This window comes from Pan paniscus, chromosome 19, assembly GCF_029289425.2.
Source record: "Pan paniscus chromosome 19, NHGRI_mPanPan1-v2.0_pri, whole genome shotgun sequence".
Lineage (NCBI taxonomy): Eukaryota > Metazoa > Chordata > Mammalia > Primates > Hominidae > Pan > Pan paniscus.
Window position 1 is genome coordinate 81947324 of NC_073268.2, and position 19027 is coordinate 81966350.

A 19027-nucleotide genomic window follows, 5' to 3' on the forward strand; every position below is an offset into this window, starting at 1 on the left:
ATACACAGAAAAACCCCAGTGTAAGACATTAATAAATTGTTAAAAGACAGAGCCAGTATCAGTTTCTCTGACAGAAGTTGTTCAGAACTGCAGCTAAGCTCTTTTTCTCCATCCCTATCACGGTCTCATAAAAAAGTAAAGGCAATGAAATACCTGTGCCTTCATACTGAAATTCAGAGGAGGACAGACAGGCTGAAAAGTAGTCAAAGAGAATTCATGAATATTATATCAGTCCATTTAACAGATTTGGACAGAGGTGCCCACGTTAAGCCCAAGCAAGATGAGGGAGAAAAGTATCTGAAAACTAGAGAAACATTAATTACATTAGGAAAAAGGTGAACTTAGTGACAAAGAAGAGGAAAAGAAGAAAGTAAGGAGGAGGCCCATCATTAAAAACCAGAAACAACTGTAAGAGAACTTAATAAGAACATGAGTGTAATGAAAGAATAATGCAAGGATAACAAGATAAAACAACAGAATTAACCAAGGACTCAAATAACTCCATCACAAAATTGATTCTAAATCAGAAACAATGAGTTGAATAAACATGGTGAAAAATCAAATCATTGACATAAAGTCCTTGAGGTAATCATAATAAAGGTCCAGGAAAAAGACAAAGAGAAGCTAAAGTAGGAAACGTGAAAAGAAAATCCATGTAAACACAGACCATGGTATCCGAAAATTTCCCTAAAATGAATGAAGAGATAAATGTGTATATCAAAAAGACACACTGTAGACCAAGAAAGATAGATACCAATTGAGGAAAAGAAACATGAAAGAAACTCAAGGACTGTAGTCCCCAAACCACTCTTGAAACCAAAAAACACTTGGGGATAAATTTCAAGCAAGAGATGACCAGAGAAGCTGTTTAAGACCAATGTTTGCTCCAAAAGGCAATGGATGATGTGTACAAAGTGTCAGGGGAAAAAAGAATGATCAAAAAATTTTATGCCCAGCTAAGGTATCCTTCACAAATAAGAGAACACATAGTGATGCTCAAGCATGCAAAAATGCAGTGAATACAACTATAAGCCCTTCTTGGAAAAGCTACTTGATGAAATCTCAGTAGTCAATAATAGATCAAAATAAGAATTCAGGTATGAAGTTGTGCAAAAATCCTGGTGGTGAGCACATAATTGATTTAAATAAAAAGCTAAGTTTATATAACTGTGAGAATTATGGTTATGGAACAAAATATAAATGTTATAAACTTCAACAATGTATAAATAATACTATGGTTGACAAAATAGACTGGTATAAGTAGGTGGAAGGAAATATGGGCAGTTTAATTTTTCTCTAATAAGGAGTTAACTAATGCCCTCAAAATTGAACCACAAAATTTAAAAATTACTCTAACTTCAATGTATTTTTAATTTCTAACATTCTAAAAATAATCTCTTATGTGGTTAAAAAAATGTTTTTCTAAATTTTAGAAATCTTTCCATTTCCACTGGGCACAGTGGCTCACCCCTGTTATCTCAGCACTTTGGGAGGCCGAGGTGAGATGATCACTTGAGCCCAGGAGTTCGAGACCAGCCTAGGCAATGTATCAAGACCCTATCTCTATAAAAAATAAATAAAAAAGAAAAAATGAGAGAAATCTTTCCGTTTCCCTTGTTTCTTCAAATAATTTCACATATAATTTAATATTTTAATTAAAAGTGGCAAATGTAGCATGGTCCTGTTTCTAGAAAATTGTTTTTGTCTATATATCTACTTATCCTTCTATTTATCAATCTCTCATAGAAATTTCTGGAATAATGCTCACCTAAGATTAACAGCAGTTGTTTCCGGAAGGTAAGATTTGGGTAAAATTTTTGTTTTCTTCTTTGTGTGCAGGACCATGTCAAATGCCAGTAGCTCCCTTCGGGGGGAATATTTACTTCTGGGGGCAGTACAAGACTCTTAAACAAGGGATGTGGTCTCTCTTATAACAAACGGGTTCTGGTTCTGCGAACCAACTCAGATCGGGAAACTTGGTAGAGGACTATGATTTTCCACCCTAAGTGGAAAACTGTTTCAGTTTCACTCATCAGTTTTGGACATTTTCTTGATGTTGTACAAGCCAAGTAGTATTCCCACTGGCTCTCTATCTTATCTCTCAGAACACAGCTCATTATCACCACAGATCCCTGCAGGGTAAGACACCTGAAGGGCCTGTCTAGCCTTACTATCCAGTAGAGTAATCGCGTCTACCTTCCATCTGATATCCAAGTGCCCCATGTAGTGCCTGCCATTCTGGAACCCAACTTTCCAGTTGAAAGTAGGCAGCTCAGTTCCATAGCAGCATCTCCTACTGTCGGCCCCGGAATACAGAGGAAACCACCATGGAGCTGGCTCAGTGCTATCAGTGCCCCTCCCACCAGTGCACCTTAGCACCCTAGTAAAGGCCATATCCTCTAGGCCCTCCCATGCACTGGCTTCTCCGATCTAAAGCAACAAAACCACTCTCTCATATTCTCACATTTCTGATACTTTGACCCTTCCTCCATAGTAAGCCAAGGCAGTTCTGCCATGGCTGAAGTAGCATGGAAGTAAGTGGCAGAAAAACTACTGCCTAGTAAAAATCACAAACAATTATCAACATGCCACATTTTTTAAAAATAAAGATGAAGGACAGTTCAAACATTGTAAACTGTATCCAAAATTATATTGATCATCAAATTAATAGTTCAAGGGGCACATTGCTTTAAAGGATTGGCCATTAATAGACAGATTTTTCTACAGGGCTTGCCAGGTAACACTTTCCTCTCACGTTCTACTCAAGGGCTCTCTGTGGAAAACCTTTGCTTCTGGGTTGTAAAATTTAGCACTAGTTTTATTACGTTGGTGCAAAAGTAATTGTGGAAGTAATTGTTGTGTTTACCATTACTTTCAATGGCAAAACCCGCAACTACTTTTGCACCAACCTAATATATAGGTCATTAGACTCATGATGTTAAGATGCATACTAAGAAACAGGCAACAGGTACATCAGGGCCCTGGTATTTTTCATGCAATGAGATATATATTTAACATCATCAGGTTATGTCTCTGAACAATTTGCATCTGCAAAATTGCATACTTGAAATGTCAAAATAAGTTACTAAATTTTTTAGACTGCTGAAATTTTACGCTAATGGGGCAGTCTACCACAAAGGTAGTAGTTTCACAGATTGATTTTATATCCTCACTAAAAGATGTTGGAATCTTTCTTTTTAGTCACAGTTATATGATATAAAATGTGCTATTGGATACTTCACTATATGAGAAAAGCTCCCTTAAAGATAAAATAAGGACATATACAATCTTCTCTGAGTCTTTGGAGTCAGAGTAAAGATACATTTTAGCACAGAAAATACTACAATCTGGTCTTACTTTCTGAACACTTTAATAGAAATAGGCACAGAAAAATTGTAAAAAGCAGGCAGTGTGTCAAGAACAGAAATAGAATGTGTCATTTGGGGATGGCCATGTGGCTCCCAGATCAGATATTTGCTACATCCATGAAATCTGTCAATCAACAGTTCAGTTTACGCATGGAAGTTCTCCTTATTTAAAAGTTTAATGTTGCTGTGATAACCGCTGTTAGAGATGGTACCAGGGCCTGCCAGCATACACTGCTTCTTCATTCCTTTTCCTCTCCAGCCAACCATCAACAGCCAGGACTACTGCCTGCTGAAGCTCCCGAAGCTCATGATACAGGGAGAGCAGAGGGCTGGAAGCACAGCTGTGATTAGCAAGCTGATAGATGAAGCAAGGCTGGAAGCAGGCACTATCTCCTGCGGTTATCTTCCCATTTAACACTTTAAAACACTTCTCCAGCACCTGTAGGTGATGAGTGACAATTATCCTGAGTTTTTAAAACTTTTTGAAAAATGAGCTATTACTTTCTGTGTTTTTATCTGCCAGATCTCAGTTGAAACTCAGGAAGAAGCCAGATAGTCAAATGCTTCAAAAGGATTTTTTTTTCATGGTTCAATAATGGACAACTCAAGCCACACAAATTGAGAAAATTAACTAAATTTAATTAAGATTAATTAACTAATTAACTAAATTAATGAACTCCATATAGATGGAGTTCAAAATTTTTAGAAAAAACATGTCTTAACTGCATATTTTAATTCATTTTACTTTATGTGTTTCTCTACAACACATTCAGTTCTTTACTTTCTTTTTACTTTCCTTATCTTGCCTACCACAATGCTTCGTAAATTATTCATCATTTTGAATGAAACAAGGTGGCATTCGAAAACAGAATTACAAGTAGGTAGAAGACAGCTGCTTCATCTTCCCCATCACCAAACTGGCTGGTCCACCTGCAAAGACCCTGCCTTACCTATGGCTTGAACGCATGGCTGGCCTTGCAGCTACCTAAGGCAAGTCCCTTCATCTGTACACTGGATTCCATCCTTTCTTGCCAAATTAAGCATGCTGCTCTTGAAATTATCCCATCACTCTCTGCATCATTAATATTTTCTTCTCTAGTGGATCAGTCTCATCAATAAGCAAACATGTTTTTAGCTTATCTCATTTTTAAAAAAACTTTCCCTTGACCACACACGTCCCTCTAGATACCACCCATTTCTCTGCTCCCTTTTCTTTCAAAATTCCTCAAAACGGCTGCTCACAACGCATTGTCTGTCCACCCACATAATTCAGGCGTTGGTTCCCACATTCTACTGAAACCAGTCTTGTTGAGGTGGCTAAAGACCTCGCCATGCAGCGGTCAGTTCCCAGTCCCCATCTAACTTCCCTTCTTGGCAACACCTGAAACAAGTGGTTACTCACTTCCTCCTTCCTGAAACACTGCACACGGCTTATGGGAAATCCCACCTTCTTAGACCTTCCTTTTACCTCACTGGTTGTTCCTTCTCAGTCTCTTTTGCTGCTTCCTCCACCTCTTCCTCATATGTAAGTGTTGGCAGCCCCTAGACTCAGTCCTGGAAGTTCCTTTCTCTTCTCTCTACTCATGTATCAGTGTCTGTCACCACCATCCACCTGGTTGCTCAGTTGGGAAACTTTTAAGTCACATTTTAGCCCACTCTTTACCTTACATTCTATTTCACAACCATTGACAAGTCCTGCCTGCAAAATAGATCCCAAATCTGACTACTCCCCGTCTCCCCCACCACTCCCACCCTAGTCCCAGCCTGGGTAACCGCTAACCAGCCCACTGCAATCATCTCCTAACTAGGTCCCCTGCATCCTCTCCTGCCCCCATCATAATCAAAGCTCCACACAGCAACTGGAGAGATCTTTCAAAAATGCAAACTAGGCTGGGTGCAGTAGCTCACGCCTGTAATCCCAGCACTTTGGGAGGCTGAGGTGGGTGGATCATGAGGTCAGGAGTTCGAGACCAGCCTGGTCAACATAGTGAAACCCTGTCTCTGCTAAAAATACAATAAAAAATTAGCCAGGCGTGGTGGTGGGTGCCTGTAGTCTCAGTTACTTGGGAGGCTGAGGCAGGAAAATCGCTTGAACCCAGGAGGCGGAGGCTGCAGTAAGCTGAGATCATACCACTGCACTCCAGCCAGGGTGACAGAGTGAGACTCCAACTCAAAAAAAAAAAAAGAAAAGAAAGAAAAGCAAACCAGATCTTGCTCAAATGCTCCAGTGACTTCTCAACACACTCAGAATAAAATCCAATCTCCCACCATGGTCCATAGGATGTGATAAAATCTACCCTGTACTGTACTTTGGCTCCTACCACTCTCTTCCAAGTTCACTCCATTCCAGCTACAAACTAACCCATCTCATGGCTGTTGCAACCATCCACCTGGAATGTTCTTTCCTTACCTCAGGTTTTTGTATGGTTTCCTCCTTCACTTCATCCAGGTCTTAATTTGAATATCATTTCAGTAGAGTCCTTCACTAACAATCTTATCTACAATAACACCTTGTATAAAATAATAACCATTTATAAAGTAGCCCTTTCACTCACAAACACTTTAGCTTGCTTTATTTTTCTTCACAACAGTTATCATTACCTCACCCTACCTTAAATTATGTTTTGAAAAAGACTGTGTGTGTGTGTGTGTGTGTGTGTGTGTGTGTGTGTGTGTGTGTGTGTAGTAGTGGTGGTGGTGGTGGTGGTGGTGGTGGTGGTGGTGGTGGTGGTGGTGGTGGTGGTGGTGGTGGGTAGTGGTAGTGTTCTTCTCTTCCATCACAAGGGTAAAGACTCTGTATTTTGTTCACTGTTATATCCCAAGCACTTGGAAGAGTGTTTAGCACATAGTCATTCAATAAACATGTGTGAAATAATGAATGATTGAGAAGGCATTAGTTCTACTTTATATTTTTAATGTACTTAAAGAAGGAATAATGAGTTAGTCCATATCACTATCCAGGAAAACAGCTTCTTTTTTTTTTTTCTGAAATGGGTGGGTGGGGTCTTGCTCTGTCACCCAGGCTAGATGGAGTGCAGTGGTGCTATCAAAGCTCACTGTAACCTTGAACTCCCAGGCTCAAACAACCCTCGCACCTTAGCCTCTAAAATAGCTTGGAACACAGGTGCAAGCCACCATGCCAGTCTAATTTTTTTTTTAATAGAGATGGGGGCCTCACTACGTTGCCCAGGCTGGTCTCTCACTCCTGGCTCCAAGCAATCCTCCCTCCTGGGCCTCCTGAGTTAGTGGAAATACAGGCATAAGCCACTGCACCCAGCCCATCTTTGCTCTTTTAATATTCACTCTAGCTAAAGGTGCCACTTGTTTTAACCTAGATGAGAACAGCTCCAGGTCAAAAGAAAAAAAAAGAGGAAGAGAAGGCTCTTCAATTGCCTTTCACTAAATATCAGCACCCCTTCTATGACTCTAGGCTCCGACCACTGGACCTGGACACAGGGGCCCAGGCTCTGTAGCATCACGGCCTGGGTCTCTGAGTCTGGCAGCCTAATGGCTGGGAATCTGGTACTTTGCCATTGCCTGCAGGACCAATCTGTGACTTGTGGTGTAGCTGCATTCCCTGAATTTGGTGCTTATTCAAAGAAGTAAGTTGAAAGGAAGCATCATTAGATCAAGGATTGCATTTGTCTCGATCACCACTGAGGACCACAGGGGCTGATATGTAGCTGGGGTTCAAAAATGTATTAGGAATTGGAAGAGGAAGGTCAAGCAAAAAAAGACTTTCAAAAAGAGTATGATAAGGTAAGCAAGAATAAAAGAGAGTAAGAGCAGCATACTGGATGTACCATAAATCATACATATCTAGAAATCAATAAGTCATATGGAAATCCATTTGGAAGGGATTTTAGGGAGCCCCACAAATCCATGGTCATTTACCACATTTACCTCAATACCGAAGAGAAAGTTTACGAAGTCTTTCTACTTGGATCAGTCTTGCTATCACCCAAATAATTTTAAACAATTCCCACTTTTATTTGCTCTCCTGTCCATGTAATTCCTCCAGTCTCAGCAAATGATTTTGCCGCCTATCTGACAAAGAAAAACCTCAGTAATAAGAATGTCTTCATCTGCTTTTTGCAGATCCACAAACTTCTACACACCTGGCCTTCCCTTCTTTTCTCACGAGGCACAGGAGACAGACCTGGCCATCATCCAAGGCCAGCAGCTCCCCGCGTGATGTGGGGCGCTGCCCAGTATCTCCACCTTCCTGGGAACATACACTAGTGAGTGTCTTCCCCTTTCCTCCCTCTCTTCCTTTCCACCATCTCCTTTTCCAGTGTAGACTAAATAGTCTCATTTAAAAGAAACCTGGCCGGGTGCGGTGGCTCACGCCTGTAATCCTAGCACTTTGAGAGGCCAAGGCGGGTGGATTGCCCGAGCTCAGGAGTTCAAGACCAGACTGGGCAACAGGATGAAACCCCGTCTCTACTAAATACAAGAAAAAATTAGCCGGGCGTGGTGGCGTGTGCCTGTAGTCCCAGCTACTTGGGAGGCTGAGGCAGGAGAATTGCTTGAACCTGGGAGGTGGAGGTTGCAGTGAGCCGAGATTGTGCCACTGCGCTCCAGCCTGAGTGACAGAGCAAGACTCTGTCTCAAAAAAAAAAAAAAAATTAAAGTTAAAATAAAAGAAGCCTAAGCTTGAAGGTTATACCACCTAGCTAATTAATGACTAGAATATTTACAAAGGACAAGGATTGGGAATCGCGTGCTATCTGCTTTTTAAATATCCCAACTGACCTTCACTTAAAATTTCCTACTTGCTTATCTTGCAGAATTTGTTTTGTCTTTGCTACTGTCTTTGCTAACAAAATATTTTAAGTTTTAAATAATGGCAGCTTGTAAGAAGTTGGCCCTTCAGTGTTTTTTGTTTTTTGTTTTTTTTGTAATCATTGACAATAAGCACTTATTCTTTCTGGAGAAGCTGGCCACTTGTTTATCTGCTGAACTACATTTCTCCTTCAAGGCTTTGTAGTGGAAAGCAAAGATATAAAACACAAGATTAAAGAATGATATCATGGAGTTGCCAAAGAAATCTCTATAGTCCAGGAAGTCCTAGCATGCCTGGTTGGTTGTTTGTTTCCAACTTGAATGAGGTTTGTGAAAAGACAATTAGAATTGTCTTTTTGTTCCAATGGGTTATACAGGAAAGAAACAGGAAATCTTGATGAAAGCTTGGGCTTTACAGGATATTTGTGTGAGCATTTAGCCCATGTGTTTGATGTTTTTCTTTCCACATCTGCACACTTTATGCCTGGATTTTGGCTAAGATACTTTAAAATACTACTTCGCTGTTTTCACTTCATTACAGTTCCTGGCACGGTGCTTTCTGTAAGAGAGGGGCTCAAAAATTAAAACTGGAGAAGGAAACTGAGGCCCAGAAGGCACAAGTCCATTCATTCCCTCTGAATGTCAGTCATTTCCCTCATTATAAAATGTGAGGATTAGACCGGATAAGTGCTTTTAAAACTTTTCCACCAAAGTACTCTTAGCAGCAGTGAAAATGAATAGGACCCCCCTGGGGGATCTGAGGGCATAGCCTGAAGCAGCCTCTGCAAGCTGGAAGTTTCTTTGAAATGTCCTATTTTGTCTTAAAAATTCATGAGAACTTTGCATTTTACAAAACAGGAAAGTCTATGTTTGTTTTAATAGGAATGTTACCTCAATAGTAAAACTACGTTGCTTTCCCACAATCGAACTGAGTGGATGCAACACTCCAGGAAGCATGTACGCAGCCTCAGGAACCCCTGGCACTTGCTCACACTCCCCCGGGGATCACCTTACCTGAGTTGGAGAAGCAAGGGCCCAGATGCTCGGCGTCTAAATCCCCTCCTGATGTGAAATGCTATCATCATAACACTGACAATTTTACCTTTTAGAGAAAAGTAAAACAAAGTAATAGAAAAATGTTCACACTTCCATTTGAATGGCAACTGAGAAAGTAGGCAAGAGTCCTGACACGGGGAAATCGAGCCAGACAGGTACCTAAGTGAATGAGTCAGCGGTGGAATCAGAGAAGTCGGCCTGTCAAGAGGGGCTGGGAATCTAATCAGGCAGATGAACAGAAAGTCCCAGAATCTTGGTTTTGGAAGAGACCACTGCAGTAGGACAGCCCCCGCAAGGCACAGTATCCCTCCAGAATACTCCAAAAACACACCGCAACCCACTCACACTGGAAACTTACTTTCTCACAAGAAAAACTGTTGCACATTTGAAGGAGGAGTTCTTTAGAAAAGAACTACCTTGAAACAATTCAAAATATTCCTCACGGTACCATCTATGTATGGGTTCAATTTCTGCCCCCGGGAACTCCGCGGGAGTGCATTTAGAGTGGGGGTCAAGAGCAGGCCTCAGGTTCAGGTTCCGAATCCACCACCTATGAACTCTGTGGGACCCTGGGCCATTTACTCAAATGGATGTACTTCAGTTTCTACAACTAGAAGATGAAAACAATAAACAGTGTAGCTACCTCACAAGATTTCTGTGAGTCAGGTGCAGTGGCTCACGCCTGTAATCCCAGCACTTTGGGAGGCAGAGGCAGGTGGATCACCTGACATCAGGAGTTCGAGACCAACCTAGCCAACATGGTGAAACCCTGTCTCTACTTAAAATACAAAAATTAGCCAGGAGTGGTGGCGTACCACGTGTAATCCCAGCTACTTGGGAGGCTGAGGCAGGAGAATCACTTGAACCTGGGTGGCAGAGGTTGCAGTGAGCCGAGATTGCACCACTGGCACTCCAGCCTGAGTGACAGACCAGGACTCTGTCTAAAAACAAACAAACAAACAAACAAACATATATATAATTATTATATATAATATGCATTATACATATATTTTATATATATATATTACTGTGAAGATGGGGAGTGGCTGAATATGTGTAAAGCAAGCATAGTAGTGCCTGGTCCAGGGTAGATCCTAATAACTGTGGGCTTTTAGGATTTTTATCACACAGACCAAGCCCAGTACTCCCGGAAATTCAGACCTTAAATTTACAAACAGAGAGATATGCAATCCTCCCTTTAAATATTCCCCTCTGACATAGTTCCAGACCTTTCTACACTCTGAAAACTCTTCTCTGAACATGTTCGAGTTTGTCAGTGGCCTGCTTAAAATGTGGTGACCAAAATCGACCTATTCCTTATGTGACCTGAAATGTAAACAATACCTGGGACCATATCTGCCAACCCTCTTGTCCCCTGTGTCCCAGGCACCACACTCCCCTTATCTCTGAGGCTTTCTGTCTTCCTTCTACTTTTGCAACTGATTTTCTAAACCAAAGCATGGCATTTTATATTCAACCTCAATAAATGTAATCTTCTTAATTCCAGCCAGCTTAAAGCTGCAGAAAACTCATTTTTTTTAATCCTACATATTAACTATTCCTCAGAACTCTAAGCATTGGGAAACTTTCAACTTTTTTTTTTTTAATCCCTTATCATCCTCGACTGACTGAGAGACACAGAAATCTCACTTCAGGTTAACACTAATCATTCAGAGATGGCCCTTTGAACTATCACTTAACCACATAAAGGTACCAATATTCAAACCATATTTCCCCATACTACCTTCATGTAGGCACCGTCAGACGGCTCCACGAAAGCCAGATATATTACATCTACTCCTATTTCCTTATCTACCAGCCTGGCTGCCCTGTTCAAAGAAGGAAATGAGCTTAGTTTAATCGGCTTCATTCTTAGTGTACTCATGCTGGCTTGTAGAGCTCACTACTGTATGCCTAACGTTTGTCATGATAAACTTCCACAGGAAAAAATCCTAACAATTTGGAGTGGTCAGGGGAAACACTGTTACAGTTAATAGAATATTCTGCTGAAAAAAAAAAAAGCTAACTAAAAAAGTTTGTATATTGTCACATCAATAAATATTCTCCTAAAATGTACTAGCTCATACTCCTGCCTTCATCTTTCCTTAGTGAACTACCACCTGGGATCTTCATTCTCAGCATTGATTCTAATGTATAGACCTCTAGATATAGAAAGAATAAAAACAGGTGAAATCTGCACCCACCTGAGGTACGCTTGTGTGTGTTTTTACATTCCTGTTACATACTACATTTGTATCATCTCTTTTCATGAAAAAAAGAAAGAAAAATGGATGCAATGGTGTATGGCTTCCATTAATAGTATCAATTCTTTAAAGAATTTATCGGTATCCCTTATTGTGTTAGTATTATTTTTGATCAATACAAAGACAAAACTTTGATAGATTTTAAAATCTATCATTCTGAGAAAAGCCTTTGAAGTTTACATGCTTCCAGACAAATTTATATATATTTTTTACATTAAAAAAGTGAAACTGTCACAATGTGGATAATAGGGGGTATAGAAAAAAAGAATTCACCATGATTCCATCCTCTAAAAAATAACTAACATCATTGTTTTTATATTTCTGTCTGATTTTTGAGATTAAGGATAATTGGGTCAGAAGGTGTAAGCGTTTTTCATGACTCTTGGTAGAATCTGCAAAAATCCTTTCCAAAAAGCCTGTAATGCCACTAGCATGTATAAAAGTACCAATTTCACTAAACTTTTACCGACTTTAGATGGCACATCATGGTTAATTCTAATTTGCATTTTTATTAACACCAAGAGTAACGATGTTTCTACACGGCTGTTCACTTAATTCATTTCTTATCTCTCTCTTTCCTTTGCCAGGTCACTTATTGGGACATTAATGATTTTCTTATGGTTTATGCTAATTACTATATTTAATCTGCTAATTATTTTTATATATTATACATTTATTAATTTTATAAGGAGAGTTACTCTTTGCCTAAGATATCTGCTTCAATTATTTCTTCAATTACTTTTTTAACTCAAAATACTTTTTATTTAGTCAAATGCATTTCAATTTTCCTTGGCGTTTTTTTCTTATTGTGTCTGACTTTCAAAGTCAGTGGTGTGCCAAAACAATTGCAAAATAGATGCAGATCAGGTGCTGACATCATTTGGCCACACTTGGTTATAAATTTGTGACCCATGTGATTATCATCAAAATGAGAATAAAATTTTAAAACTCCCACAGAGAACTCTGCAACATCTTACACTCATCCTGTAGTATCATAACCTCTGACTAGCATTTGTGTTACATAAAGAGCTTTAAATTTGGTTTTCCCTTCTCCCCTGTTCCTTCATCAGTTTACTTAGAGGAACTGACATTTTTCTTATTTTTCTTAGTGCTTCTAATATTGTTTTTAATACAAAATTACCTCAATTATACTTTGTAACTATAGCATAATAAAAAGTAACATTCATTGCCCTTCCTTAATATTTTTATTTACATTTGATTCTTACCTCTGTTTCCCTCTTACCACCCCTTCCTCCCCAATTCCAGCCTCCAATTCTTCATCTAGTTTTCTAAATCTAGTTTCTGAAACCAGTTTCCAAGCAACTTCCCCCATCACTAAAGTTGTGGAAAACATCCTCCATGGCACTTCAGATAACAGTGTATTTCAGGGGAAATACATATTTTTAATTTAGCATGTGTCAGAATGACTTTCAGTTGCCATCACATATTAATTGGAAATTACTTCATTTTTATATAAAACCGTTTTTTTTAAAAAAAGAATCTGATAGAATAACTCCATTGCACCAGCTTTTGCAGTTAGAAAGTCTGAAGTTATCCATACTTTGGCACTATTGAAAATGATCTGTCAGCTCTATCGTCTACCTTTTCTTCTCTTTTAGGCTTTTCATTTGTTGGTCATTTTTTACATTGCATATAAATTGTCTGAATTTATTTTCTATTTCATTAATCCAAATTTATTACCCACTTAAAATGTTACAGAATATAATATAGACCAGGCACGGTGGCTCAAGCCTGTAATCCCAGCACTTTGGGAGGCTAAGGCAGGAGGACTGCTCAAGCCCTGGAGTTCAAGGTTGCAGTGAGCCATGATCATGCCACTGCACTCCTGCCTGGGAGACAGAGCAAGACCCCATCTCTAAGAAAAAATATATATAATATAAATGCTCCAAAATATTATTCCATTTTAATGTTTCTTAGCATTCATAATTTTAATGTTTTACTTATCCAAGTAATGCATAACATATGATCATTATGAAATTTGAAGTAAAAAAGTTTTATTTAGAGCATACAATGAAAGTCTCAGTTCATCATAACCCTAACCCATAATACCAGGCCAATTCCATAGTCATGTATAATCTTACAGAATTTTTTCACTGAATTTACATATCTAACTTTGAGACATGTATGTTTTAATTTTACTTCAATGGGATCATAATATACAAAGTGTTCTAAAAAGCGCTTTATTCCCCTCACCAATATGTCTTAGAAATCTGCATATGTTGGCACCTTCAGATTTATATCAATCTTTTTAATAAGTATATAGTATTCCACAGTAGGTATTTAGCATTATTTATTTATTTATTTTTGAGACAGAGTCTCGCTCTGTCACCCAGGCTGGAGTGCAGTGGTGCGATTTTGGCTCACTGCAGACTCCACCTCCCAGGTTCACACCATTCTCCTGCCTCAGCCTCTCGAGTAGCTGGGACCACAGGCGCCCACCACCATGCCCGGCTAATTTTTTGCATTTTTAGTAGAGACGGGGTTTCGCCATGTTAGCCAGGATGGTCTCGATCTCCTAACCTCGTGATCCGCCTGCCTCGGCCTCCCAAAGTGCTGGGATTACAGGCATGAGCCACCGCGCCCGGCCAGCATAATTTATTTAATCATTCATTTTATTCATAACTTTTTTCAATATTACAAATAATCCTCCCGAAACATATGTGAACATGCATCTTTTTGCACATGTATAAGTATTTCTATAGGATAGGTTCTAAGAAATAAAATTTTGGGATTAAAATCTATATGAATTAGTTTTTTTGGAACAATAGAACATATATATCCTATATATGAATATGTATATATAGAGTGTACATATTCACATATGCATATGTGTCTGCATACATGCACACGATTTTTAAAAATAAAATGGTAAAGATCATCTTCTAATAAAAAGTAACAGGTCCTTGCCCCATCGCACTCCTGTACTGGTGGCAACTCTTTTAAAACATGTCTGTGCTCCTTTCTGTGGTGATTACTTCCCTACCTCTACAAAATATGCTACATAGCTCTTTCTTAATTTACCAAAGCTAGACATTCCTTATAGGCCTTCTACTAGGACAAATGGGGATTTAGCTCATTTACACTCCCTTGCTGCTCTCTCCCACTCCTGTCACCATTTTACTAGTTACTCCACTCCTCTCACTTCCTCCAGTGGTCAACCCTGTAATTAGGAATATACTAAAGCCTCTGTGTTTTGTTTCATGATACGGGCAGCTGCTCAAATCCACACTTCATGATAATACCTCAGTGCTCTCACCCTTCCCCTCCCAGCCCCTCCATCCCTTTCTTCCACTTCCATACCTACACCGTCTTAACCTTTACTGTTACAATAACAAGGCTGGTGATATGGTTTGGCTGTGTCCCCACCCAAATCTCACCTTGAATTGTAATAATCCCCATGTGTGAAGGGCGGGACCAGGTGGAGATAATTAAATCATGGGGGCAGTTTCCCCCCGTACTATACTCATGGTAGTAAATAAGTCTCACAAGATCCGACGGTTTTATAAATGGGAGTTCCCCTGCACAAGCTCTCTTGCCTGCCACCATATAAAAGGTGATTTTGCTTCTCCTTTGCCTTCTGCCATGATTGTGAGGCCCCCTCAGCCATGTGGAACTGTAAGTCCATTAAACCTCTTTCCTTTATAAATTACCCAGTCTCGGGTATGTCTTTATTAGCAGCGTGAGAACAGACTAATACAGTTGGTAACATCTATGTCCTGTTCTGTAACCCTAAGCTAGTTTTTAAAGCTGAAAACAATAAATGTCATCTAATTATTATGTCTATGTATATACTGTTCACTGATGAATATTTTGTCTGCTAAGACTACATTTCCTTTTTTACTGGTCCAGCATCATAACGCCTGTGCTGCTTGATGAAGAATGTGCCTTTAAAATCCAGTTCCAGCATTTTCTACGTTTTTACATTTTCTAAGTTTGCAATCGTAGTCAGCATGGTAAATTGTTTTACGCTAACCCCATTTGATGGTCTTCTCTGTGATACTCCTTCCAGGCGGAGGATTACAACAGGGAGGCCATGTTTGCTTTGGCCAATAAAATGTGAGTAAACTTACTTCTGAGTCAATTTTAGAAGACAGCAAATGCTCAAAATATTTCCTTTTCCATTTCCCATAGCAATGTTCCAGTTCATTCTAAAAACTGGACTCAAGATGACATGACATGGGTCAGAGCTGCAGTCAATCCTCAAAGGACACGTGACATAAGTATGAAATAAGCCTTTTTTGTTCTAAGCCATTGAGGTTTAGGATCATGTTTACCAAAGCAAAACCAAGCTAAAAATTAATGGTAATCTTAAGTATTCTGGGAATAAGCAGAAATATATTTTTAAAAGAAGAAAATAAAACTTTGTATTACTAAGTAAGAGGCAGAGCACTGACGACAAAATCTCAACTCCTTACACAAACCGGTCCTAACCTCCCTCTTTCCCTTCATCTCCTACAGCAGGAACCTTTCTCCCCATACTCTGGCTAACCTGGTTTTCATCATCATTTATTTTCCTTGAACACTTCCAGCTTGCTTTCTTCTCAGGATTTTTGAACGTGCAGTTCCGTCAGACTGGAATACTATTCCTCCAGAGCTCATGGCTGGCTCCTTCCTAGTTTTTAGAACTCAGCACAAATGTCAGGGAAACCCTGACCAGTTATTCAAGGCTATAATCTCCTTCCCACCCTCCACCTGGCAAAGGCTATAAAGGTACCATCTTTTCTTCTTCATAAGTCACTCTTCAGGCCGGGTGTGGTGGCTCACACCTGTAATCACAGCATTTTGGGAGGCTGAGGTGGGCAGATCACCTGAAATCAGGAGTTCAAAACCAGCCTGGCCAACATGGTGAAACCCTGTCTCTACTAAAATTACAAAATTTAGCCGGGCGTGGTGGCGTGTGCCTGTAATCCCAGCTACTCGGGAGGCTGAGGCAGAAGAATCGCTTGAACCCGAGAGGTGGCAGTTGCAGTGAACCAAGATGGCGCCATTGCACACCAGCCTGGGTGAGAGAGTGAGACTCCTTCTCAAATAATAAATAATAATAATAATAATAACTCACTCTTCAAAATTATTTCACTTTTTAATTTGTAGACTGATGACTCATCGAAAAGCAAGCTCCAGGAGAGAGGAGGCATGTTCTCTCTGTTGCTGTTCTCCCTCATGCCAGGGACAGCACCTGGCACATAGTAAGTACTCAACCCTATTTCTCAAATAAATGGAGGTTTAACTAGTGCTCTGACAGGATAGAAGAATGACTGATATTGTTAGGATACTTGTTCCCACCCAAATCTCATGTTGAAATGTAATCCCCAGTGTTGGAGGTGCGGCCTTGTGGGAGGTGTTTGGATCATGGGGGCGGATCCGTCATGAATGGCTTGGGCCATCCCCTTGGTGATAAGTGAGCTCTCACTCTGAGTTCATGAGTGACCTGGTCATTTAAAAGTGTACGGCACCTCCTCGCTTCTCTCTCTCACTGGTTCACTTGCTGGTTCCTGCTTTTGCCATGTAAGGTGCCTGCTTCTGCTTCCTTCTGCCATGATTGGGAGCTTCTTGAGGCCTCTCCAGAAACAGAGGCCACTATGCTTTCTGCACAGCCTGCAGAACTGTGAGCCAATCAAATCTCTTTTCTTATAAACTACCCAGTCTCATCAATTACAATCGATGTTTCAATCAAACATTCAGATAAAACAAACTGTCAGAATAAACTTCAGTGGAGTGTTAAAATTCTATTTATAGATTTTATAGAAACAAACATTATTTTAAATATATTGGTAATAACAGCTCTTAGTAATATTTTCATTATGCAGATATTTTGTGATAGTGATTTTTAAAAGATAAATTATATATGTATTTTAAAAATTTAATGGCAGCATCAAAATGAAAGACCAACCTGTTGTTCATACCGCTGTCTGATGTCCTCCAGTTGCCATAAAAACTCCTTTGATTGTTTCTCACGAAGAGATTTGGATCTAGTTAGATCTGCCTCCACTTTTTCCATCTATAAAATTTAAAAATCAAATATTAATTTTTTAAACAAACAATTGTGTTCCATGTTTTTGTAATTTGTCCATTTGTTTAAATGACAGATTTTAAGCACCTCACCAATAATAATGATGAATTTAAATGTATTAAAATAATGAGACATTTATCAATTCATTTTAATATATTTTAATTATTTAAGGAGGGAAATTAAAATTGGTATATAATTGACTAAATTCTAAAATTACAACAATAATGCAGTGAAAATATAATTTAAGGCATTCTAATATTTATTGAACAAAATTTAATTAAGCCCTTGGTATGTGCTGAATGAGATAAAATATTTCCAAATCATATCTCTAATAAGAGACATATCTTGAATATATAAAGAACTCTTATAGCCCAATAATAAATGGATAATTAAACTCAATTTTAAAGTGGGCAAAGAGCCTGAATAGATATTTCTCCAAAAAGATATACAAAAGGCCAAAAAGCATTTGAAAAGATGCTCAACATCACTGTCTTTAAGCAACTACAAATTAAAACAAGAATGACATATCACTTCATGCCCCAAAGAATAGCAATAATAAAAAAGGACAAATAGTAACAAGTATTGGTAAAGACGTAGAGAAGTCAGAACCTTCAACACTGCTGCTGGGAATATAAAATGGTATAGACATGCTGGAATACAGTCTGTCTGACAATTCCTCAAAACATTAAATAGAGTTACATGTGTCCCAGTAGTTCCACTCCAAGGTAAGAAATGAGAACATACATCTACAAAAACTTTGTCTACAAATGTTTATAGTAGCATTATTCATAACATCCAAAAAGAGGAAACCACCCAAATATCCATCAGTTGATAAATGAATAAACAAAATGTGGTATATTCTTACAGTAGAATATTATTCAATCATAAAAAGGAAAGAAGTATTAATACATGTACTCTGGGAGGCTGAGGCAGGAGGATCGCTTGAGCCCAGGAGTCGGAGACCAGTGTAGGCAACATAGTGAGACTGTGTCTCTACAAAAAAGAAAAAAAATTAGCCGAGCATGGTGGCATGGGCCTACAGTCTCAGCTATTCGAGAGGCTAAGGCAGCAGGATCGCTTAAGCCCCAGAGGTTGTAGCTGCAGTGAGCCATGACTGCACCACTGCATTCCAGCCTGGGAAAAAGAGTAAGATCCTGTCTCAAAACAAAAATTAATTATAAATAGAAAAAAAACTAACACATGTTATAACATGGATGAGCCTTGACAGCATTAAGCTAAGTGTCACAACAGACCACATACTGTAGGATTCCATTTATATTAAATTTCCAGAATAGGCAAATCCATAGAAACAGAAAACAGATTAGTGGTTGCCTAGGGTGAGATGGTGATCTGGGACGGTAACTGTTAAAGGGTATGGTGTTTCTTTGGGGGAAGATGAACATTTTCTAAAATTGATTGTGATGATGTTTGCATAACATCCTGAATACATTTTTTAAAACCACTGAATTGTACACATACGAGTGAATTGTTGGTATGTGAATTTTATCTCAACAAAGCTGTTA

General features: G+C 39.1%; 1 protein-coding gene across 25 annotated transcripts in view; it reads right to left on the bottom strand.

Annotated features, from left to right (window-relative positions):
• The window catches only part of CEP112 (centrosomal protein 112), a 554108-nt gene that overhangs the window by 273643 nt on the left and 261438 nt on the right, over positions 1–19027 (bottom strand). For all 25 annotated transcript variants that reach the window (XM_063599331.1, XM_063599328.1, XM_063599327.1 and 22 more), the window contains one exon: positions 17385–17492. In XM_063599331.1, coding sequence (XP_063455401.1) covers positions 17385–17492 — 108 coding nt within the window. The remainder of the gene's footprint in view (positions 1–17384; positions 17493–19027) is intronic.